At 49.3% G+C, this 24,385-nt stretch overlaps 1 protein-coding gene across 2 annotated transcripts in view; it reads right to left on the reverse strand.

The window, feature by feature from the left end:
* LOC114803077 (nuclear receptor coactivator 1-like) overlaps positions 1–24,385 on the reverse strand; it is a 43,113-nt gene that overhangs the window by 2,762 nt on the left and 15,966 nt on the right. Inside the window, exons 3-20 of one of the 2 annotated variants that reach the window (XM_029002372.1) lie at positions 20,414–20,513; positions 15,626–15,792; positions 12,371–12,477; positions 11,962–12,139; positions 11,704–11,883; positions 10,514–10,612; positions 10,071–10,211; positions 8,774–8,921; positions 7,024–8,008; positions 6,127–6,292; positions 3,967–4,161; positions 3,425–3,539; positions 3,134–3,302; positions 2,736–3,050; positions 2,555–2,656; positions 1,705–2,119; positions 1,449–1,623; positions 45–231 (exon numbers count right to left, since the gene is read on the reverse strand). In XM_029002372.1, the coding sequence (XP_028858205.1) occupies positions 45–231; positions 1,449–1,623; positions 1,705–2,119; positions 2,555–2,656; positions 2,736–3,050; positions 3,134–3,302; positions 3,425–3,539; positions 3,967–4,161; positions 6,127–6,292; positions 7,024–8,008; positions 8,774–8,921; positions 10,071–10,211; positions 10,514–10,612; positions 11,704–11,883; positions 11,962–12,139; positions 12,371–12,477; positions 15,626–15,792; positions 20,414–20,502 (3,933 nt within the window). In that variant the 5' untranslated portion in view covers positions 20,503–20,513. Of the gene's footprint in view, positions 1–44; positions 232–1,448; positions 1,624–1,704; positions 2,120–2,554; positions 2,657–2,735; positions 3,051–3,133; positions 3,303–3,424; positions 3,540–3,966; positions 4,162–6,126; positions 6,296–7,023; positions 8,009–8,773; positions 8,922–10,070; positions 10,212–10,513; positions 10,613–11,703; positions 11,884–11,961; positions 12,140–12,370; positions 12,478–15,625; positions 15,793–20,413; positions 20,514–24,385 lie in introns of both variants that reach the window. The other variant, XM_029002371.1, reaches the window with a different exon arrangement.

The raw sequence follows: 24,385 nt of genomic DNA on the forward strand, positions 1-24,385 counted from the left end.
GCGGCACAGCCACGCGGTCCCGGTGACAGAAGAGCCTCCTTTACCTGATCGGTGCACATCGGGTTCACGTTGCCAAGGCTGGTGTTGCCCATGCCGACTGGTGGTCCCATTGGAGGTAGAGAGCCCACGGCCCCAGAGCCCCCGGCCATGGAGACGGTGATGCTCAAGTTGTTATACACGCCCTGCTGGCCAAAGGCCTGGGAGGGAGTCTGGCCCGTCTGGCTATATAAGCTGGGTTGGGGGGGAGAGAAAAATAGACATTATTGTGAGGATTGTTTTTTGTAATTAGAACAATTTACCTATTTAAGCTTATTAAACGTTTTTTTTTTCCTGTACATGCACCATCTACAGGTGCAACAAAAAAAAATGTAATATTGCGAAAAGGCTCAATATTTTTGTCGCTCGTTTCAGAAAGTGAAACTCACATGCTGTATAGATATTAACACGAAGGCAGGAACATTTTCCTCGATTCCTGGTCCTTTTCATGATTCATTTATTATTGCTTACAGATAAGGGAACCCCAAAATTCCAAAACGCAACACAATCATGAGGAACAGCCTTGAGAGGACTGTCAAGCGAAATCCATTCAAGAACTGGAATTTCTAGAGCTGCAGAGAACTCGCATTAAACGTGTACAGACGATAAAAAAAACCAAATGAAAATGTCAGATTCATGAAGACATGCACACCTGCAAGCAATATATATAATATATGATATTATATATAAATCGCACTCTTAGCTACATATCTACACGACCCCTTTCAACCATATATGGTAAATGCAAAATCATGAATATTTAAGGAACCTGGGAAAAAATGGCAACCGAGGGGAAAGGTAAGAAAAAGATGTGCTTGTGGGTGAAGTGGAAAGCCAAAAATAACTTTGATGACTCCGCTGATCAATAAAAAATGAGAGCAATTTGTGGTTTACAAAATAAAAACTACTGGATTAAAAAAAAAAAAAGTTTATTATCGTTATTATCTTGATGCAATATTTCTGCTTCCTGTATCTGCACAGATGACGTCACTTCCTCAATACGTATTCACGGCATTAATTACGTTTTGGGAGCATTGTGGTAGGTTCTCAGAATCTTTGGACGTGCTTTCTTTGCAATGGTCGGAAAACACGGGGAGAGATGTGGCCACTGGGATGGATTTCCAGTATTCTTGAGTCTGTATGGTAACGATAATATAGTAAGATAACCGTGTTTTAATTATGAAATGCAACGTGGGCTTCCATTACGCCTCAGCAGTACCACTGGCCGAAATACTGAACTTCTGTCACAGTCCTGTGGCTGGCATTTCAGGTACACACACCAAATTGGGACGATAAGCTCAGATGAACGTTAGCCACACCCAAGAAAGGAGATTCTGGGTTTTGTGCATTTGTATTATATTGCTTTTTCATACGAACGACCCCAAAGAAGACCTCGGCAGTGATGCCCATACCTGTTGCTGCCTATGCCACCTTGCTGCCAAGTCTTCATGTCGGGGGACTGGTATCCAGGTGGCTGCTGGGCCGGCTGCAGCAGAGGACTCTGGGAGGTGGCGCTCTGCGGCGACAGCAGCGGGCTGGTCGGCCCCAGCTCAGGAGGGAATGAGGGATCTCCTTGCTGGACCAGTCCTAAGGGCAGCAGCACACGTTGGATGAGGAGCCAGGGTAGATGCAGTGTGATCTGAATGACGCCGAGCGGAACCGCCGTACCTGCTGCTCCAAACTGCTGGAACAGTCCGGGCTGCAGTGGAGCGTTCACCGCGGCCCCGAACTGGCCCTGCATTCCGGCCATCAGAGTCGGGTTCCCCACGGCTCCTCTTCCAGGAAGCTTCGGGTCCATCGGGCCAGCCATGGGGCTGAAGTGGCCGGGCGAGGTGGGGCTGCCGCTCGGCACGGGGTTGTAGCCCGGCGGAAAGCCAAACTGTGGGGCCTGGCTCGGAGGCGGGGCCTGCGCCGGCGTCTGCTGCTGCTGGCCGCCTTTCGGGGGTCGCTGAGCCCCCATGGGCCCAGGGGCGACGCCCTGCCTCATGAGCATCACCTTCTGCTGCAGGAGCTGCCGCTGCCGGTGCTGGAAGCTGTAAAGCTCTCTCTGACGCTGGGCCAGCATCTGAGCATTGAGTGGAGGCTGCGAACGAGGAACAAGGAACAACATCAACTACAAACACACGTCTAATGGAAATCTTGACCTCTAGGTGTGCAGCACGCGCTGGTTGATATAGACACCCCAAGACACATGCACAGTTATGGAAGAGCATGTTTAAAACATGACCTGAATTTGCCACGGAGCTAATAAGTAAATAAGTAAACAGGTTTTAACAGTGAACTCGGAATTAACATTGTGCTCACATCACAGCTAAAACGTGTGAAAAACCCTCAACATTCTGTAAAGTTCAATATGGTAATGTGTCTCCAGACTGAAGAATTTAGTGTACAAAATATGTATTTAAATATGCAAATCTGATCCCATTTTATAGACCATCTAATAACATCAGGATAAGAATGATTTAAAGATTAATGTAAAATGATTCATGTTCCTGCCCATCCAGGCCGGGTTTCTCACCTGTGAGGGCATCTGTGGCTGCTGGATGCCCGCCTGACGCATCCCCAGTGCAGCGTGCGCCCCCTGTGGGAACTGCCCCATGGCTGCCAGTCTGTTTTGGAGCTGCCAGGCACACAGGGGTCCATGTAATTTGTGTAAATAATACGAGTGATGAAGAAGCGCAGGGTCCCGCCCGCTTTACCTGCTGGGGTCCCTGGACTCGCTGCTGGAGCTGCAGCCTCAGCTGGTTGGGCGGAAGTCGGAGCTGGTTGGGTATACCCGATGCCCGTGGTGCCCCGGGTCTCATCTGCATTCCCATATTCCCAGGGAAGGCTGCCCCCCGAGGAGGAGCTGCAAAACCCACACCCTGCGTCCCACCACCCATGTCTGTGGGGAACTGGGGTGGGGCGGAGGGAAACTGGGAAGGGTAGCTGGGCAGCTTGGCCTCCATGGGCATGGTAGGTATGGGTGGAAGCTGGGTGGGGAACCTCTGGACCATGGGATCCAGGCAGCCGCCCTGCAGAGGAGGACGGAGACGTTAAGAGGTCCTCAGATCCGCAGAACCCAACTCGTACCAAAGCGCCTGGCGCCGATGCTCACCTGCACCAACTTGTCGATGCCAAGTGCCCGGTCCAGCTCAGCCAACTCGCTCTCATCTGTGCCACTCAGTAAAGACACCAGCTGCTCCAGCAGGGCCTTCTCATCATTCCGGCCTTCTGGGGTGGTGGGTGGGCACAGCATCTCCTCCAGCGGGCATTGCACAGACGACCTGTGCCAGGTCAGAGGGCGTGGAAAGCGTGTGTGAAACGCCAATCTACACCCCAGCCTTCCCTAAATTCCGCGGGACAGTCCGAATGCACGTGTGTAAACTGTAGTGTGTGGTGGACTCACTCCTGAGGTGACGGCAGCGCGACCGGCGTCTGGGACACCAGGCTGCTGTCGAAGCCCAGGGCGTCGCTCAGGGCCGCCGCGGGGAACGTGTCCGGCAGCTCCATCTTAGCCAGGCCTGGAGGGAACAACCGAGCATGTGGGCCACGTTATATCAGGTTATATTACAGCGTTTACCAGACGCCCTTATCCAGAGCGACTTACAGTCAGTAGTTACAGGGACAGTCCCCCCCTGGAGACACTCAGGGTTAAGTGTCTTGCTCGGGGACATGATGGTAGTAAGTGGGGTTCAAACCTGGGTCTTCTGGTTCATAGGCGAGTGTGTTACCCACTAGGTTACTACCATCCTTACAGTCAGTAGTTACAGGGACAGTCCCGCATGGAGACACGAAGGTAGTAAGTGGGGTTTGAACCTGGGTCTTCTGGTTCATAGGCGAGTGTGATACCCACTAGGCTACTACCAGCCCATTAATAACGATTATAAAATACACTTTCCGTTACGCCCACATTTTGAATTTACCACGCGCCTCTACGGTGCCACTCACCGCTGTCGGTGCTAAAGGTGTTTAAAGTCCCGGCATCTGGGAATGGACTGCTGCGCTCTTTGGGCGGCTGGAAGGGGTCGGTTTGCCCCTGGCTCGGCCCGGCCACCGCGGCCTGCACCGGGGCGTGCGTGGGAGTGGATGGACTGCAGAAGTCAAAGGGAGACTGACTGTGGAGGCCGGAAGCGTCGCTGAATGCTGCAAGAGGGCCAGGTAACGTGGAAACAGCAGAGAGGAAGAGTAGTTACAACGGGTGTTGAAATTAATCCTATAACTGGTGCATCGCGATGCAGACATGGAGGTGATAAAGTGAAGTGATTGTCACTTGTGATACACAGCAGCACAGCACATGGTGCACACGGTGAAATTTGTCCTCTGCATTTAACCATCACCCTTGGTGAGCAGTGGGCAGCCATGACAGGCGCCCTGGGAGCAGTGTGTGGGGACGGTGCTTTGCTCAGTGGCACCTCAGTGGCACCTTGGCGGGTCGGGATTCGAACCGGCAACCTTCTAATTACGGGGCTATTTTCTTTTATGGCTCTTTCTTCTTTCTTAAACATTGTAAAAAACTGTAACTCATTTGCACACCTTCACCCTACCAGTTACACATGTTTTATGATAAAGACGTAAAAGTGTAATACTTGGTTATGTTTGCAATATTTGCATATTGGTTCACTGTTTACTTGCAACATTTGCAATACTGTGGTCTGTAGCAGTTGCAGAAAGCATTTCACTGCACATCATACCGTGTACGACTGTGTATGTGACAAATAAAATTTGAATTTGAATTTGAATAACCGCTAGGCCACCGCTGCCACCTTGTGGTGCAGAACATAATTGATCATCTACCTGGCGGCGGTATAAAAGTTACCCGGCGCTGACCTATCTGTTTTCTCTGTTTTTTTGCTAAAGTCCTAGACCCTCATTTCACTTCATTTTGACACAGTGTCAATTATAAAGTCCAGTTTATCACAGAGTCCCCCTGTTAGACAAAGTTAAATTCACTCTAGTTAGGCTGTCCTAGTTAGGGTACCGGGCCACTGTAGCCCCAATATACCACTATAACCACATATTTCAGTATCGTCGTACGATGCCACCATCTGACCTGCTTCTGTCTGTTTTCTCCGAGACGCGGAATCAAGCGTCCAGACTACTGGCAGACCCCAGTGAAGAGACCAGCAAATAAATCCTGGTTCCTGACAACTGCTTAACAAGGACATACCATGAAACAACCCAGAGGGTCACCACAGCCACCACCACCGTTACAACTACAGCTTCAGGGATCTTCAAATGGACCAGTAGCATCATTATGGACACATAATCTAGACCATGACACTGAATACATCCTGGACTTCTCCAACCCTACAACTGTAGGACTTATCATTATATCATATCCAACCCTGCACTGACACCATTTGCAGGCTCACTCTACCCTGGAAGGGGGTCCCTCTCTGTATCACTCCTTCCCAACGTTTCTTCCTCTCTTTTTTCTCTCTCCTAGAGTTTTTTTTGTGTGGAGTTTTTCCTTGTGTGCAGAAGGGTCAAGTGTGGGGGGTGTCAACTGTAGGGCCTGTCAAAGCCCATTGAGACATACTGTATGTGATTTTGGGCTATATAAGAAATAAATGTTGTTGTTGCTGTCTGTGGCGTCCTGACCGGAGTACAGGGCCACTCGGCGGTCTTGTTCTCGCACCGCGGTCAAAGTTGAAATTTGACTGCTGCGCGCTGATTGGTCTCCGAGTGAACAGAGATCTACAACACGACAACGCCGTCTCACCGGGAGTTTAGAACAACACGCATAGTCTCAGCGATGGGCCCTGCGGGAAGAAGCGCGAACGTCGCGGTGACGGCAGAACATGGCGCCTTCATTCTGAAAGCGGCTATAGATTCGCTCCAACGAGCAGAAAAACTGGCCGTTCAGGGACGTCTGAACAAGCCGCTTTTCTCGCCAGGTGAGCGCGGCGTGAAGAACGCCGGTTTTTCTGCTCGTTGCAGCAAATGAAAGCGTCCGCGCGGGTGAACGAGACCTTAATTCTTGTACGTGAAGTCATGTTGGAAACATACGGGATGAATGTGAAACGTCACACCGCTAAACATGAATTACATTATCAGCCAAACGATTATACGACGGGGCAGATTTGAGGGGCTAGTGGGGACGTGTACCGCGGCCCGGCGTTCCGGGAGACTCCCTCTTGATGCTGACTCCTCTGGTAATGTCGTCCTCGGCAGGCGGCGGCGGCGCTCCCGGCTCCTCGGGGGTCGTGTCCCCAACGCCGCCCCTGAGACCTGGTAGCAGCTGGTTCAGCGTGTCCAGATCAGCGCTGGGGAACTGCTTCACACACACACACACACACACACACACACACACACAGGAAAAGGTTGGCCAAAATCAAAGCGTGGCATCGCCTTTCAACACAGGCACAGGGGTCTGGTTTACAGGAGTACTTTACTTTACTTTACTTTACTTTACTTGGTAGACACTTTTATCCAAAGCGACTTACAAGAGGACACCAGCAATTCTCATTCGGTTTCAATGGGTGGTAGTAGCCTGGCGGATAACACACTCCCCTGTGAACCAGAAGACCCGGGTTCAAATACCACCTACTACCATCATGTCCCTGAGCAAGACACTTAACCCTGAGTGTCTCCAGGGGGGGACTGTCCCTGTAACTACTGACTGTAAGTCGCTCTGGATAAGAGGATCTGGTAAATGCTGGAAATGTAAATGTCTATAGATTGTGAGTTACAAAAGGCCAAACTTGTCAGGAATTGTTACGTGCTAGACACAATGAGTGTGAGTGTGTGTGCATGTGCGTGTGTTAGTGTTAGACTTGTTGTAAAGACTCGGAGTAAAACCTGCTTACAAATGACCAGTTTGTTTGTGAGTGAGAGCCAGACCTCATTTTATATAAAGGTTTCGTTCTCCTTTCGTCATGTGGAATAACAAGGGCCACGCCCGTCTTGGTGTTTCATAAATCCAGTTTACAGTTGACAGGTAATGTAGTCTGTGTGTGTGTGTGTGTGTGTGTGTGAGTGTGTGTGTGTGTATAAGAGTATTACCAGGCTGCTGGGTCTCTCGTTGGCTCTAGGAGACGTACTGGGTCCAGTGGGCGTGGAGGTCGGGGTGGTGGGCGTGGCCACTCTGCATGGGACTCCGTCCCTGCTGCCTTTCTTCTCCACCTTCACCCGCACTGTCTGAAGGCTGAGGGAGGCCGGTGGTGGCAACTCCCCCAGGTCCTTCTCATCCGTGTCCAGCAGGAAACGCAGGAGCTGGTGGTCCTGGGGCTCCTTGGAGGAGAACTTTCCGGGCGCCGGCGTCAGGCTGGGACTGGCCGGCGGCTCCTTCTTGACGTCCGGGTCCTTCCTGCAGGTCTCCGGCGGCTCCGCGGGGCTGTTGTCCTGCAGGAGCCGGTGGAGGATCTTGTGTCGTTCCGTCAGAGTGCTATGAGAGGCGGGACACTGGGCTTGTTGAGGAGTGGGCGGGGCAGCCTCATGGTCGCCGCCTCCGTCCAGCAGCTGGCTGATCTTATGCTGGGCCGGCTTGGTGGAGTCGTCGCCTCCTAGCCGCGCCTCTTCCGGGGGCTTGGCGGGAGGCGGGCGCGCCGGGGAGCTGGCAGGGGTGGGGGGCTGCCGCGGCGGCAGAGGTGACGGCAGGGAGAAGCCCAGAGGGGCGGCGGCCCCGTCGCCGCCAGACTGCTGGCGCGGGAGCGGCCCCACCGGCGAGTGGAGGGCCGCGCCCGCCGACGGAGGAGGTGAGAAGGGGTTCCCTGCTGGGACTCGAGGGCTGCCCAGCACGGGACTCCCGCGTGGGGGTCTGGGAGACATGAAGGAGGTAGGGGTGGCTGTGAGGGGGCTTCCAAGAGGAGAGGGGCTGCCCGCATGCTGGGCGGCCACGCGGCTGGGCGCCAGGTAGCCCGTGGGATGGCTGCTGGGCGTGGCCGGGCCGCTGCCGTTGTTGAGATGTTCGCTGGCGGGAGACAGACTCCCATGGGTCAGTGGAAGGCTGGGGGTAGTGTTTTCCTGAGAGCTAGCAGTGTTGTGTTCCCTGCAGGAGGGAAGGAGGGAGGTACGTCACTTTACTTTGAAATGGAAAAGTTAGTGTGACCTTAGCGCCGTTCAAACAAAGGTTCCTGGCAGCCTAGTAACAGTGTAGAGCTGAAAGAGGGTCTTTAAAAGCTATACTAAGCTGTGCTTTAAAGTGTGTGTGTGTGTGTGTGTGTGTAGTGCAGCTTTACTGAACAATATTTCACATTAATGCTTTATTATAAAGACTAGAGCGGTCAATCAGTACTCAAATTATTCTAATTATCAGCCCACATTAGTCCTGTTTAGTCATTACAAACAAGTTTTATTATCAAATATTTACTTTTGGAACAAAACATGGATATAAATGTGATTATTAATTCACTGAATAATCCATATTGCCCCCCTATGGCTGTGAAACATTCATTAATATTTGGTAGGTGTGGTAACACACTCGCCTATGAACCAGAAGACCCAGGTTCAAACCCCACTTACTACCATTGTGTCCCTGAGCAAGACACTTAACCCTGAGTGTCTCCAGGGGGGGACTGTCCCTGTAACTACTGACTGTAAGTCGCTCTGGATAAGGGCGTCTGGTAAATGCTGTAAATGTAAATCAGTAATTAAAACTTTCACTGTATAGAAAATATTGTGCATGTACATTATTTGGTAGTATGTTATGACATATGATAAAATTCACTTTTTGGCAGTGCTGAAGTGAATTCAGCAGAATGGCATCAGAACACTGTACCTGTGTGAAGTGTGTGTTGTACATTAAGAGCCCCACCTGTCGATAGTGTGAATTCCCATGATGAAGGGCTGTACGTCGGGGTTGGGGGGGCAGCAGAATTTGCAGCGTGTCTGGGCGCTGAGAGGCGTCCCGTCACTCAGAGTGAAACGGTAGAGAGGACTGATGGCCGTGCCGTGGGTCATCACTGCAAACACACACCACACAAACACACACACACACACACACACACATTACTGTGATGTGAACTTCCTCAGCAACAGGGGCAGCGGCTTATTTCTATAATTTCCGTCAGGTTTGGGTTGAGTTCTGGCTCAATTTTTATCATTTCAGTCGGGCTTGGGTCGAGTTCTGGCTCTACTTTTATCATTTCAGTCGAGCTCAGGTCGAGTTCTGTCTTATTTTTATCATTTCAGTCGGGCTCGGGTCAAGTTAAGGTTGATTTCTATCAATTCCGTCAGTTTTGGGTCGAGTTCTGGCTCTACTTTTATCATTTCAGTCGGGCTCGGGTCAAGTTAAGGTTGATTTCTATCAATTCCGTCAGGTTTGGGTTGAGTTCTGGCTCAATTTTTATCATTTCAGTCGGGCTTGGGTCGAGTTCTGGCTCTACTTTTATCATTTCAGTCGGGCTTGGGTCGAGTTCTGGCTCTACTTTTATCATTTCAGTCAGGCTCGGGTCAAGTTAAGGTTGATTTCTATCAATTCCGTCAGTTTTGGGTCGAGTTCTGGCTCAATTTTTATCATTTCAGTCGGGGCTCGGGTAACGTTAAGGTTTATTTCTATCATTTCCATCAGATTTGGGTCGAATTCTGGCTCTACTTTTATCATTTGAGTCGGGCTCGGGGGCGAGTTCTGAATCGTTTTTAGAATTTCAGTCAGGCGCGGGTGAAGTTACGGCTTATTTCTATAATTTCCGTCAGGTTTGGGTTGAGTTCTGGCTCAATTTTTATCATTTCAGTCGGGCTCAGGTCGAGTTCTGTCTTATTTTTATCATTTCAGTCGGGCTCGGGTCAAGTTAAGGTTGATTTCTATCAATTCCGTCAGTTTTGGGTCGAGTTCTGGCTCAATTTTTATAATTTCAGTCGGGGCTCGGGTCAAGTTAAGGTTGATTTCTATAATTTCCGTCAGGTTTGGGTCGAGTTCTGGATCGTTTTTAGAATTTCTTCGGGTCGAGTTCTGGCTTGGTGTCAGGTGATGCGTTTTAATTATCGTGAGAGATGCAAAATCGGATGCTGAGGTGAAACGGAGGCTAGCCTCTGCACACGTAGCGTGTGCAAAGAAAGGCGGGCTTATAAAAAGCTCTGCTTGCTGGGTTGGACTCTGTATGTGCGCTTACCCTCGTGAAGCAGCTTCTTGGCGTGGGAGGGATCCTTGCCTTGGGGCTGGAAGAAGGCGAATATGCACTTCCTGACCAGGTCCTCCCAGCCGGGTCGGCCCGTGGCCCTCAGAGCACTGGTCTCGATGGAGATGATCTTCCCTGTGGGGCACACAGACAGACGGATGGGGAGTTTAGCGATTTGGAGTTGCAGTATCCTTGTATGACTGGGAACAACCGCAGAGTCCTGCAGCTTTAGCTACAGTTGGGCAACGCTGAAGCACACTGGGCCGTTTGTTTCTCGAGGTGTGCAGGGACTGGTGGAACGCGAAACCGATCTAATCCCTCTCCTTGTGACTGTGTTTCCTGTCCCACAGTGGTGTGTGTGTGTGTGTGTGTGTGTGTGTGTGTGTGTGTGTGTGTGTGTGTGTGTGTGTGTTGAAACAGGCATTACGAGGGGCTACCTGTCGGGTCCTGCTTGGTAATGAAGGACTCTGTGCTGACAGTCAGCTGCTGTGGGCGGGGTATCCGGCAGGCGATACAGATGAGGCAGCTCTGCAGGTCTGTTGCAGATGAAGGTTAAAGGTTAGCAAGACAGGTTTTTAATACTCCTCCCCCACAAAATCCTGTTATATGCCAGGCAGACCAGCAGGTGGCAGTGGAACTTGTATTGAAAATGTTACTCGCTGTGCAGGTGATGTTATTTTCACATTATATACCTTTATATATCTTTATATACCAATATGAAAATTATGCTCTGCATTTGCATGCAAGAGAATTTCTAACCAGCTTTCAAGCCAATATTTGGTCCTGCATGGTGGAGAGTCTGATGGTACTTTCAACAAGTGGACAAGAACCTTAATGTCGTGGCTCTGTCCCGACCTCCTCCTTACATACATACGACGAGTTTGGAAGTAAAGACCAGCTGCCACTGGTTTCCAGTCCAGTTCTTCAGTAAATACACACATTTCTAACACACTCAGTAACTTGACCCAAACTGAGTTGAAGCACTGATAATCTGCACGTTGGGGTGTGGAGAAGGTTCACCATCCAATGGGAAACCACCCAAAATTCCCAAACGGTGCATTTGCCCCAAAGACTTGTTGGGTTGTGCACCAATGTTTTAAAGTGTGACCGATGCACAAAACAGGAAATGGCCACACGACTGTTGGCGAGTATGAATATGAGATCTGACCCAGCAGAAAATGCGCAGGCGTGTGAACTCACATGTGTGACTAATCTCCAGATGGTCGGCGTGAACTGACTTTCAGTTGTTTAGTACTACTATGCATCAACTGTAGGGGTGTTGGCATTAAAATGTATAATCAATGCACCGCGATGCAGACGTGGATGATTCTGCATCGATGCAGCGCAGAACGTAACCCCGTATATATACCGTTATACCGCAACGACGTCGCTTGGTGATTTTCAGTGACTGATCTGAGAACAGTGCCGTTCTGGTAGCGGGTTCTGAGATGCGTAGTGCCTTGTGAAAGTTGAAATTTGTTTAATTTTGACCGTGCATGCCACGTTCGGCTTTAAAAAAGCGGCTTTAAATGTGTTCCACGGCCATGGACGTTTTTCCAGCATTCGTGGTGTCAGGTGAGAGCGGAGCGAACGCAGTCGGGTTTTCTGGGCGATCGTCTCTCCTGACCTTCTCCTTCCTCCTGCACGGCTCTGGGCTGGGACACGGTGAAGCAGTGCATGGCCTCGTACTGCTGCCGCGCTTCCTGGTTCTCCGAGTCCACCTCGTCCGGCGGCCTCTTCAGCAGGCGGCAGTTGAAGGTGTGGCTGTTCCTCCGGCCGGGTTCCTGCGGCCACGGCACCCCGTTTACTACAAGCACACGCAGGCGCGGGAGGTGAGAGCCGGTTCGGACCCATGCCGACGATAAACAGGCTCGACCGAACTCACCCAGGCTCTTGGGCAGCAGGTTGCGCACAAACTCGTTGTGGTCGCCCACATGGAGGATGCTGTAGACGCTGGAGCCCATGAGCTCCTCCTGGGTGTAACCAAGGTAACCGGTCACATTCTCCGAGACGAAAACGATCCGGCCCTCACGGTTCACCACAAAGAAAAAGCCGTCCAACGCCTGGAAACGGGAATAAAAGGGTTTCAGTCGGGCTCGAAAAGAATGGAGGGTGGAAAGAAAGAAAACCCAAACACGTGAAACCCATCTGTCCGGAGGAAGAGAGGCCGCAACAAAAGCACGATCCGGAATATCCATAAGAAAAGGAGCAGGAATTAACGTGGCACGCATGCCAACCACAGAGAGGCAGAACCTCGGTGTAAAAGGAGTCCTTCTAATAACACCTTCACCTACCTCCAGGAGCAGAGGACCCAGGGCCTCCTTCTCCACCAGGTCATGGCTGCTGGATGATATGTCGCTTTTCTGCACCTCGTTGTCAGGTGACATCAGAGCTGCCTTTTCTGCAAGGACATCAATACATCAATAAAGCTTTTAAACTTCTTAAACTAAAAGATATGTTTACATTCATGGTCTGGGCATGGTCTTCAGCCCCTTTTCGGTTCCTTCTGGAGGCAGAAATGTATTTCTCTGCATGATCCTCTGAATTTTTATTACACGAATCTACATATTCAGTGGGCTAATTCTGCAACTCAAATATAGGCTTATCTAGGCTAAAATGATTTGTATCCAGCAAAAAATGAGCACAACGATAAACATCAGTGACACCAATGTGCGTTCATGAAGCGCCGTTGCCAGATGAGGCGGATTTGCGCGGATAATTGATCTGTTGCGTTGCGTGCATTTACAGGCTGTCCCTGTAACTAGTGATTGTAAGTCGCTCTGGATACGGGCGTCTGGTAAATGCGGTAAATGTCTGCGGGGGCGTACCGAACAATCAATCCCCAGTCTTTCCTACTGGCCATCGCCCTGACCTGCTGCCAGCCCACGTGCCAGCCATGACAGGCCGGAGATACCCGATCACCGTGGGCCGGTGGTCCCGTGACATGTCGGGAGTTGAAACTAGCCCCGATTTACCCCTCCTCACTCTGACAATTTTATTCCGTAACACTTTAAATAGTATCACACACGTCGGTAAACAGACGCATAGCAGGTTCATGGTCGCTTCTGAAGATCTGCGTGGTAGCTGCTGGGCGCAGGCCACGCTATGCTAAAAATGCTTTTGATGGGCCTCTCACGGGAATGGAAGTGACACGAGCGCATGGTAGCTCGGACGTAAAGAGCGTGTCCGGTTTCCAGAAGGCCACCTGTTACCGGCGTAGCTCTCATTTAAACTACAGATGTTGCGTTTGTACATAAAAAAAAAGTGAAACACGCGCGCTTGATACGGGACCGGCTAGTATAGAACAGTACGGCAGCCCGCGTGTACGCGCGTGTTAGATCCGGGGACGGATGGGACGCCTTGCCCGAGAGGCCCTCCAGCACAAGGTCAGGGGGCAGGGAGCACAGCCATTGGCTGCTCTCTCACACGCCCCACGGACCCCTCCCGGGGGCCGCACTCGCGAAACAAAAACAGAGAAGAGGCCCGAGTCCTGACTGACACGCACACACACACACACACACACACACACACACACCTACACGCCGAATTCAATTCGCTGGGCTAACCCAGCGTGTTGGCACATTGTAGCTCCGTTCCGTTTCCCGTCTAGCGATGGTCCATGGGGCGGAGTCAATGGACTGGTGTGGACCCGCCCCTTCATTTAGGTCGACGATAACCGCTGCGCTGTGCTAGAGCTGGCCGAAATTAATCACAATAAAATAGGCAAAAACAAGCATATTTTGTGCATATTTGCATTACTTTTAAATGGAGGCGCGTGGCTGCCAGATATCCCAACTTTACGCGTGATAATTGAAATAAATATTCCAAAAACAAATGTATGTGAAAATAACTGCAAAATGAAGCAGAAGAAGATAGTAACAGTCATGATTTTATATTTTAATAAACTGTTCATTATCTCTGGGGTCTTTGGTTTCGGTCTGGCAAAAATTGTGATAAAAATTGATTGAAAAAATAAAATAAAACAATAGTTCAAGTACTGAGCACTTTTACTGTGATACATTTTTTTTTGCCATATTTCCCAGCACTGCTCTATCCGTACAGAATAGGTTTAATTCCTCAGGTTTAAACTTCCTCTCTGGTCCGGAGGTGCTGGACCTGTTGATACGGAGGCCTTGTGGGGGTTCCCGAGGCCGATCCACCAGGAGCCACCCTGCTGCATTCTGACTTTTTTTTTTTTTTTTTGCCCAGCGTTGAACGCCATGTTAAAAAAAAGTGAAACTTTTCGAAGACACGAGGAGGAAAAACTTTGAGAAGGTGGCCCAGATCTAACTGGCATTTTGGAAACGGAAGCGCTCACCATCACGCTAAATGTACATGCACACTTAAACTCGACACTACAGCGAGTATTATTCATGCGCTTAAACCGCAGCGCCAATTCACCTTGGGACACGTTAACATTAGCGCCGATAAGAGAATTTACACGCTGGAAGCTCACGTGGACTTGAGGGTTATCTAGCCCCGCCCACACGTTTGAAGGCCCGACCTCCACCAAATCTGACCCGTCCGTTTGTTAGGTGGATTGTGAGCGGAGGTGAACACATGGAAGTGGAGTGAGGGCCCGCCGCGGGGGGTTAAACCCCCGGACCTGAATACGCAGCTGATTCTGCCCACTTCACACACCGCAGAGGGCAGATCCACCTACGGAGGGAAACCTTTTCCATCCGATGTTAGCCTTTAATTTATTTTTATTAAAACAATGTTCCTGAATATTTTGTAAATGGCAATAAATATCAGAACCAAAATATCAACTAATATTATTCAGCGTGCTCAAATGCAACTTTTGAAACCGTGGGTCCAGAAAATCAGCGTCATCATCCGGCAAACTAAGCACAAGCAATCATCTGATCTTAAAATCAGAAGGGACGGGTTTTCATCCATAAAAAAAAAATACAAAAAAAAATGCAAAAAATGGACTGAGTTGCAAGTTTATTTCCAACATGGTTCACTTGATGCTCTGCAAATGCGTGCATGTAAAAGGAGTGAGAACTGTTATTCCATAATGCTAAAAATTCCCATGCTCAGGACGGAGGGATTTGCCGGGCGGTGGCTGTGATACAGTAAACCAGCAGCCACGCCCACACAGATATCTGGAGCAGGGACCCAGTCCGCATTTGGAGGTCTGTTATATCAGATAAACACGACTCCTCGGCAAGCAGTGATACGTCACGTTAACTTTTAGCATTCAGGACCGTATAATTGATGAACGATCGCTGATGAAAAACAACGCGCTGGAGAAGAGCAGACCGGAGATCAAAGGGTCAGCTTCAAATATCTACACAAGCTTATCAAGGAGAGGCAACGTGTGTCCAAGCGTCTTTCTCCCTTTCTTACACAAACACACACACACAATAGTGCAAGACTTGATGACTTTATGGCGTTTATCTACAGCACTGACCCGTTACTGATTACAAGAAAGAGCTGCTGGGGGTGAGACTCGGCACGTTTCTGTATCTACATCGACTATTCTGTACTATATTCCGTACTGTGAATTTAAGTCGCTAATAAAAGGTTGATGATGGAGGCCTCACCCTGCTCGCGGCGTTTCAGCAGCTGGATCTGCTCCACCGTGCTCCTCAGCACGTGGCACTTGTCCGGCTTCACGCTCAGGCTGGAGAGTTCGCCCATGTTGGCCGCCAGCTGCTCCGCCAGCTCGTCGATGTAGCGACACTCCAGCTCCCGCCGCCGCTTCTCCACACTGCAACCATTATACAGAAGAGTAGAAATAAAGACTTTTAAATATACAGAACAGAAGAGGCCAAACCTAAATACAATACAGCAGTCAAAGCCTTATAAACATGCACGGTAAAGTCTGTGAAAATGTCAGGGAGGGCTCCCAAACTAAGCCAGACTTAAAATTCTGACTTTTCCATGACTTTCCCGGACCAAAAAGCAGAATTTCCATCACCTCCAGTATAAAAAAGCCAAATATAACATTTCTGAGCAGAAAAGGGCATTTAAAGGGGTTATAGAATTCAAACCTGCAAATGTCAGGAACCTGAATAGAGGGTTCCCAAACTAAGCCAGACTTAAAATTCCGATTTTTACATGACTTTCCCCGACCAAAAAGCAGAATTTCCACCATGACCTCCAGTATAAAAAAGCCAAATATAACATTTCTGAGCAGAAAAGGGCATTTAAAGGGGTTATAGAATTCAAACCTGCAAATGTCAGGAACCTGAATAGAGGGTTCCCAAACTAAGCCAGACTTAAAATTCCGATTTTTACATGACTTTCCCCGACCAAAAAGCAGAATTTCCACCATGACCTCCAGAATATAAAAAAGCCCAATATAAAATTTCCGAGCAGAAAAGGGCATTTAAAGGGGTTATAGAATTCAAACCTGCAAATGTCAGGAACCTGAATAGAGGGTTCCCAAACTAAGCCAGACTTAAAATTCCGATTTTTACATGACTTTCCCGGACCAAAAAGCAGAATTTCCACCATGACCTCCAGAATATAAAAAAGCCCAATATAAAATTTCTGAGCAGAAAAGGGCATTTAAAGGGGTTATAGAATTCAAACCTGCAAATGTCAGGAACCTGAATAGAGGGTTCCCAAACTAAGCCAGACTTAAAATTCCGATTTTTACATGACTTTCCCGGACCAAAAAGCAGAATTTCCACCATGACCTCCAGAATATAAAAAAGCCCAATATAAAATTTCTGAGCAGAAAAGGGCATTTAAAGGGGTTATAGAATTCAAACCTGTGTCAGAAAATTGTTTGTGTACAGAAATGATATCGCACAGTCACGTAAGAGAATATGGCACAGAATTTGGGGGGGTGCATGGTCGACTGCCTGAGGCGTCTTCCAGAGGGCAGGTGGGAGAAAAGGTAAAGTTCTCGTCTATATGACAGTGGGACAATTTCTACCCGGTTCTGTGCCGCGCTCATACGAAACCGGCGTTTTAGCGAACGACTAGGTCGTGTCAACAAACGCTGACTTATTCGCCCAACCTCCAACCTGACCTTTAACCCCAAACCGGCCATACATACAACGGCGATTACACGACCGCGGTCGAGCTGCCGCTCTTCATACATCCTCGATAGAAGGCTGGTGAAGGACGACACATTCCGAATGTAAACCCGGAGCGTTTAATGGGGGGGTTAAAAAAAAACGTAAGTGTAGACCGCTAACATCACAAAATATGAAATATGAATGCGTGTAGATCTCAGAACGTGGAATAGGTAAATAAGGATGGACGGGAGCTAATTAAAACACTGACTTGCGTTACATTTGCGGACAGCGATTTGCGGTCAAATTCTGCTTTTTAACATGCGGATGTTGCGCTCCGGCCGAATCCAAGCCGCCACCGCGGGGGCTGGAGTTTGATCCCACGGGCCCCGGGGCCCTCATCAGGATCAGTGTCACCATGAGCTCCAAGCCGCGGGCGATTCTGGCCAAAACAAGCTGGCCCAGGCTGCCGGGAGGTTCTGCCAGCGCGACGATGACCCCCAAACACACCCCCAAAACCACACTCCACATTGGCCAGCGTTAAATGAATATTAATAAAACAGAATGCGAAAGGCTCGGAATCGCACGATTGCCAGCATATGAAAGATTATGATTCCGCCGATGATCATTAAGAATTCTCTGGAATCCATCCATCAAGCACGATGAGGTCAGACCACCCAGGCAACGCCCGAGAAAAGATTTCACAGTGGACGTCACAGGTTAGACCCCCAGAATCTGATCCTCATTTCGACTCTCCATGAAACCAGCGTTTAGGTAAAGAGAGCGAGAAGGTGGAATTAAAGTGTGGGCGTGGTCACGTTTAGGAGGAAGGGAGCAGATGTGTGACGTGTTGACAGGAGGGGGGCTAGACAGTCCAGAATGAGGAAGTAGGGCGTACGAGAGCTGTCAATCATGCCTACAGGCTCCTCCCCTTTTAAGGTTTCTTTATGAAAACATCATGAGAGTCTTTATAGAGTCAGAAATAATTACACTTCCTGTTCCCGTCTCTCATTTCCAGAACTCCTGAAGATATACACGCTGTGCATTTGGTGAACGCAACTTACAGAGTGCTGGGAAACCACAGGGAAAATCGCCTCTTTTTTCAAAGATCTACAAAATATAGAATATTTAACATTTTTACGATTTTTATATTTAACTGTAGTAAACTTCCTCATATTCTGTAAAGACGTGCTATAAATAAAGTAAGCGAGTCACGTCTGTCTGAAGTGGAATGTTGAGGACCGGGCTGGTGAGGGTCTAGTTCTACGCGCAGAACCCAGGCGGGGTTCCGACGTGGCGACAGGCTCTTTCGGCTTCGCTTGTTATTGCAGCGCAGCGGGTGTCACCTGACAGGGACGCTCCCATGATCCTCTAGGTAGGCAGAAGTTGCGAGGCTGACAGGGGGCCGCGGTTGGGGTGGAGGGGGGTGGGGGCGGAGTCTCTTTCACGGCCGCCTCATGACCTCGGAGGGCGATCTGAACTCCCGGGGCCACTTGGTGGGTGGGCCTGAGCGGCGGCCGCGCCAAACCGCACACACGTTCTGCCAAGCGACCGCTCTCCTCGCCACGTTACGCTGTGAACACTGCGCATTAGATCTGAGGGGCGTGTGTAGAAACAGGGACCCCCTGAGTTAGGGTCCGCGTCGTGATATTTGTCGCGTGGCTGCGTCTTCAGAACGCCAGCGTGTTGCCGTGAGAACGGTCGCGGGCGCCCCGCTGCACGTGCGTGCGGGTTTAGCAGAGTTGCTAATATACGTGTGTGTGTGTGTGTGTGTGTGTGTGTGTGCGCACAGTAAAAGTAGGTCACTCCGTTGCCCAGGCGGCGCTCTATGGAGATACTTATTTGTGAATTTTGATACTGAACCATCACACCACCTCACAAACATATTTCTTGATTCAGCAACAAATATAACAAGATTCAGAAATATAATTTAGGACCTAAAAAATAAACGAAACGGCATTCACAGATCAAAGTCAAAGTGACGTGATTGTCACATGTGATACACAGCAGTAGAGAACACGGTGCACACAGTGAAATTTGTCCTCTGCATTTAACCATCACCCTGAGTGAGCAGTGGGCGGCCATGACCAGCGCTCGGGGAGCAGTGTGTGGGGACGGTGCTTTGCTCAGTGGCACCTTGGCGGATCGGGATTCGAACCGGCAACCTTCTGATTACGGGGTCGCTTCCTTAACCGCTAGGCCATGCATTTCTCGACTCAATAAAAAATGTATGTGATGCACAAATGTCAGCGCGGTTACGTTTTACGTGTTACGCGTTTACAAAGGAACCGGCGGGTAAACATGCAGCAGGAGTCGTGGCGAAGCCTGGTAAGTTGCAGCTTCCCGTGTCCTGCTGCATTTTAGACCGTGTCTCCGGTCCCGAGTGGAATCTTGTTTATGGGTTTTTATTATTTGTGCCTCATGTAAAATTGAGAAGTGCATTTGTGAACGGTGTTACATTTATTTGTAAGTGATAAATGACATTTGTGAATCTTGTTCCGTTTGTTGCTGAATGAAGAAGTCTATTTGTGAGTTTTGAAAGTAAACTATCGCCGCAGTGCTCAGGCGCTGCGTGGGGTTGCCGTAGAAACCGGCAGCGAGCAGGTCAGTTACATCAGCCTGCAGAGGCCTAGAGTGGGACACACACACACACACACACACACACACACACACACACTCTGGTAATATAAGGTCCTTCACCACATAACATCGAGGAAGAGGAGCGACTTCATTTTCCTTCTTTGTTTTTCCCATCATGCACCACACAGAGTACAACTCTTCTCAGACAGGGGCTGCAGACACGTAATACCACCTCACACTCCGGCCATCCGTCACTCTTTTATTCATGAAGGCCACAGCCTCTTATTTTACCCACAAGCCCACTGGCAGCCCTTGTGCTGAGCGCCTGTAGTATTGAAAATAGTATTGCGTACCATCTGTAGTGTCCTAATCAAATTTACAAACGTCTATATACTGAATATATGTATTAAAAAGCAACGTTCACGTAGTAGGACCTGAAACTGGACCTTTCATCTGACTGGAGGCGTATGTTTCAGACCCGGACTGGAACAGCAGACTAACGCGACCCACACTGGACTAGACAAATTCCCGCTCTGGAATTCTGACCTGGAAGCGCCTTCACGTCACGCCTTAAAAACAAGGAAAAGCATGCATGTCACTTGCAAAAAAAAAAAAAAAAACTGTCCAAGACCTGCATAAAAATTGTGCCACATTGCCACCAACAGAATCGTTTCGGTCTGTGAGGTCGTGGGTCAAGTGGAAAAAAAAAAAAAAAGTCTGATACTCATCAGAAGCGAATCAATTAAAACCCGGTTGGAATATTAAAAGGTGTGTAGTACGTACCTCTGGCGGGATGTGTCGCATGGCGAGCTTTTGCGCTTGCGGGACTCCGGGGCGGCCGGGTCAAGGCCGCTCTCCCCCACGGCACTCATGTTCAGCACACCTGCGGGAGACAGGAAGCCGCCATCAGCCAACATCTCGCCACGGCTCCCCGGGCGCCTGTCATGGTGCCCACTGCTCACCAAGGGTGACGGTTAAATACAGAGGACACGTTTCACCGTGTGCTGTGCTGCAGTGTCTCACAATCACTTTCACTAAATATGCGCTGACAATATTTTGAATATAAACTCTACTGCTGAATACAGAAAATCCTAAAATTGTTTATAGATAACTTGCATCATACAAATACCTGCAATTTCACGGCCTTATCGGCATGACAGGAAGTCCACTTTCAGTAGGATTGGCCAGATATTGTTTTATCTGATTATGCTTTATGTTGATGTTATATACCACAATATATGAATATATTCAATTGATCTACTGTTGTAATAAAATTCCTTGTACGTGCTCGCTCACATACTTGGCCAATAAATGGCAATAATCACAGTTCTGAATCGTAACTGGCGGATCTTTTCATTCTTCTACAGCTTCTGGATTGAACGCCGGATTGTATTATGATTCGGAAGAAGAAGAAGAAGAAGACGTGCGCAGGCGCTCGTTTGCAGATTCGTGATTCTGTAATGAAGGACGGGGCGTAATGACAAGATGAGGACATGAAAAGGGTCCCTGGGCTTGACCGACACCAACGGAAAGTCCCATAATGCCCCTGTGTGGAGGTCGTGTGCGTGGCCGCCTCTCCGAGTAACAGGTGTCATTCAGTTGCTCTGCTGTAACCATGGAAACAGAACACAGCCGCTCCGTCACGTCTCTATACAAGACGATACTTCAGCCTGACAACAACCAAACCATGGGCCGAATACACACACACACACACACACACACACACGCACTATAGATTAATATTTATTTTCCTCTCATTAGTTTAAGTTGTGTTATCGGCAGTGGTGGCCAAGCGGGCGGGGAAGCCAATCCTGAACCGGGCAGGTGCCACCGAGGTCCCCACACACTGCACACGCCTCGCCAAGGGGGACAGTTTAAATGCAGAGGACACACGTCGGCGTCACCGTGCTGCGAGCGCGTTGCACACTTCACGCACGTGAAACTGTTTTAATAACGAAACGCGAGTACAAGATCGCGTCTGCGGTGCGCCGCACCTGCGTCTCCTTCGCTATTAGGAGACTGTGGGCGTGGTCTAGTCCCCGCAGAGCCCGCCCGCCCGCCTCCGCTTCCCGTCAGAGGCATTCCTGTCCGAGAACTGGACTTCGGGGTTCCGTAACAATGCCCTGGGGCCTCGGGGAGCTCCGGTCCCTTTTTGGCGTGTGTGTGGCTGTCCCCCCGAGGGGGGCCGCGGTGACTGGCTTTATTCAGGGCCGCTGCGTCCACCGCCCGCCCGGATGCCTTTGATCCGCCGGCCCTGAACAGGCCGCCATTGTGGCCGCGGCGAGAAATCCCCGGGAGCTCGCGGGGCCCTAATCTCCGACTGAACCCAGCACGGTTCTCCGTCACGTCCAAAATTGACACTATCGTCCTGTGTCCAGGCATAAGGACGGGGCTGTACACCTCGTCGTGATTTTAGGATTGGTTCAGGTCCTAACCGCCAACTGACGCATTATTCTAGTGACCGTCCACTAGCGGGGACATCCGATTGATACCTGGTTGGTGGAAAGGTCCACCGCAGAAGAACAGTGCGGTAACAGTGATGATAATGAAAACACATGGCCGCGCTGTCACGGGGCCACGGCGTGGGAGCGTCTCCGGGGACCGGCGCACCTCTGGCCGCCTTCCCCGCAGCCTTCTCACGTTCCCCCAGTCCCTTACTGCCAAGAAAGGAAGGCGGCCAATGGGACACGAGGTCATGTGCGTTGGCCCCGACGGCCTCCGTCTGAGCAGAACGTCATCATGATCATTCGATGATCATATTGATCATTTTTATGTATTCTCTGCATCTGTGGAACCCGCTTATTTGGGGTGGGAACCAGAGATCCCCATGATATGATGAAATATTATGTCATGGACTGATATCATGCACTGTACTGCAGTTCACAGAAATACAATCACGATCTAGCGCCTGATGCGATGCAGAGCAGCTTTCGGACACCAACGCAATGGAACGCATGGACTAAAACGGAAAAAAAAAAAAAAAAATTTAGGAAAAAATAACACTGATTTCATTTGGCCATAGTGATCATGTAGAACTGAAGAAGAAAACAAAAATCACAAAAACTAATTTGAAATGTAAAACGTACAATTTTGATCATCTGATCATGGAAACTTTTGGATTTGACAACCAATACAAAGCATTTGTATTGCATTACATTTACATTTACAGCATTTACCAGATGCCCTTATCGAAGAAGAAGAAGAAAAAGAAGACAAATGAAGTGATTGTCACATGTGATACACAGCAGCACAGCACACGGTGCACACAGTGAAATTTGTCCTCTGTATTTAACCATCACCCTTGTGAGCAGTGGGCACCATGACAGTGTGTGGGGACGGTGCTTTGCTCAGTGGCACCTTGGCGGATCGGGATTCGAACCGGCAACCTTCTGATTACGGGGCCGCTTCCTTAACCGCTAGGCCACAACTTCCCCCAGAGCGCCATCCAGAGCGCCTTACAATCAGTAGTTACAGGGACAGTCCCCCCCTGGAGAGTCCCCCCTGTCTTGCTAATGGACACGATGGTAGTAAGTAGGATTTGAACCTGGGTCTTCTGGTTCATAGGCGAGTGTGTTACCCACTAGGCTACTACTATATATTAGTCCTCTAAAGCAAAGAACTGAAATAATGACTGTGTACATGTCCCTCTGGGTTTATACTGGTTTTAATCGGAGCATCTGTGCAGCGCGATACCGCCAAAGAAAACCACGTTTTCCTAATTCTTATTCGTCTGCACGTCTTTCACCGTCACCTTCGGGCTCTTAGCTACACGCGTTCCAGTCCTGAGAAGGTCCTCTAAAGATCAGGCCGCATGAAGGCAGGCAGCCACCGGAAAAGTTAGTTTTTTTTACGGCCATGGCCTCGATAAATTCGACATTCCATAGAAGACGCTCAGTCGTGTATTGAAAAATGTATTGAAATGTCCGGTGATGTAATAGATTCGGTCCGAATCGGCTGTTCGGCTCCTGCAGCCCCTCCTCCCCGGGGCTGGCTATATAAACGGGATAGAGGCCGAGCAGGTAGGGCGAGGGGTGGCCAGTCGTTTCACGCGTTTACATGACAAACATGCGGCACACGTGACCGGCACGGTACAGAACCGCCGGAACCCTTCCCGCTGCAGTGCCAGATCCTGAACCCTTGGTACCATAAACAATTTGCAATTAGATATGCTTCTGATTAGAAAAAATGCTGTAAACCAACCAATGATCAATGCTAATAAGCTCTTGTCTCGCTGCGTGACTAATCGGCCCTTTTAGTTCAATATGTTTATTGATTTTCAAAGTATTTCCCCCCACGGGGAATAAATGAGACAAAAATTGACGTTCTAGAAGATCTGCACAATTACTGTAATACACATTGAAGCATTTTACAGAAATCTTCATATCCCACACACAGAGAATAGCAGTAGTATTAGAAAAAATGGTCATTATTCATGGTGCTTTTAATGTGAAATATTAGTCATGAACCGTGAATCAACTTTTTGCAAAGTGTACCAAAATCACAAGCAGATTTCACCCGAAAAAACGGAATCGTGGACCAGTGTAAACACGCGGTCCACATTAAAACCCATCTAATAATAATAATTTACTTTACTGCTTTGTTGTCTGTTACGTTTGATAAAATAACTTTAATCTCGACTGGATTAATACAGGATAACGGCTCACTGTGAGTGTAGATGCCCATTTTTCATCCTACTCTTACGACCAAACTCAAAACTCATCGAGGGGCTGGTAGTGGCCTAGTGGGGTCACACAC

This window comes from Denticeps clupeoides, chromosome 14 (assembly GCF_900700375.1).
Source record: "Denticeps clupeoides chromosome 14, fDenClu1.1, whole genome shotgun sequence".
Classification (NCBI taxonomy): domain Eukaryota; kingdom Metazoa; phylum Chordata; class Actinopteri; order Clupeiformes; family Denticipitidae; genus Denticeps; species Denticeps clupeoides.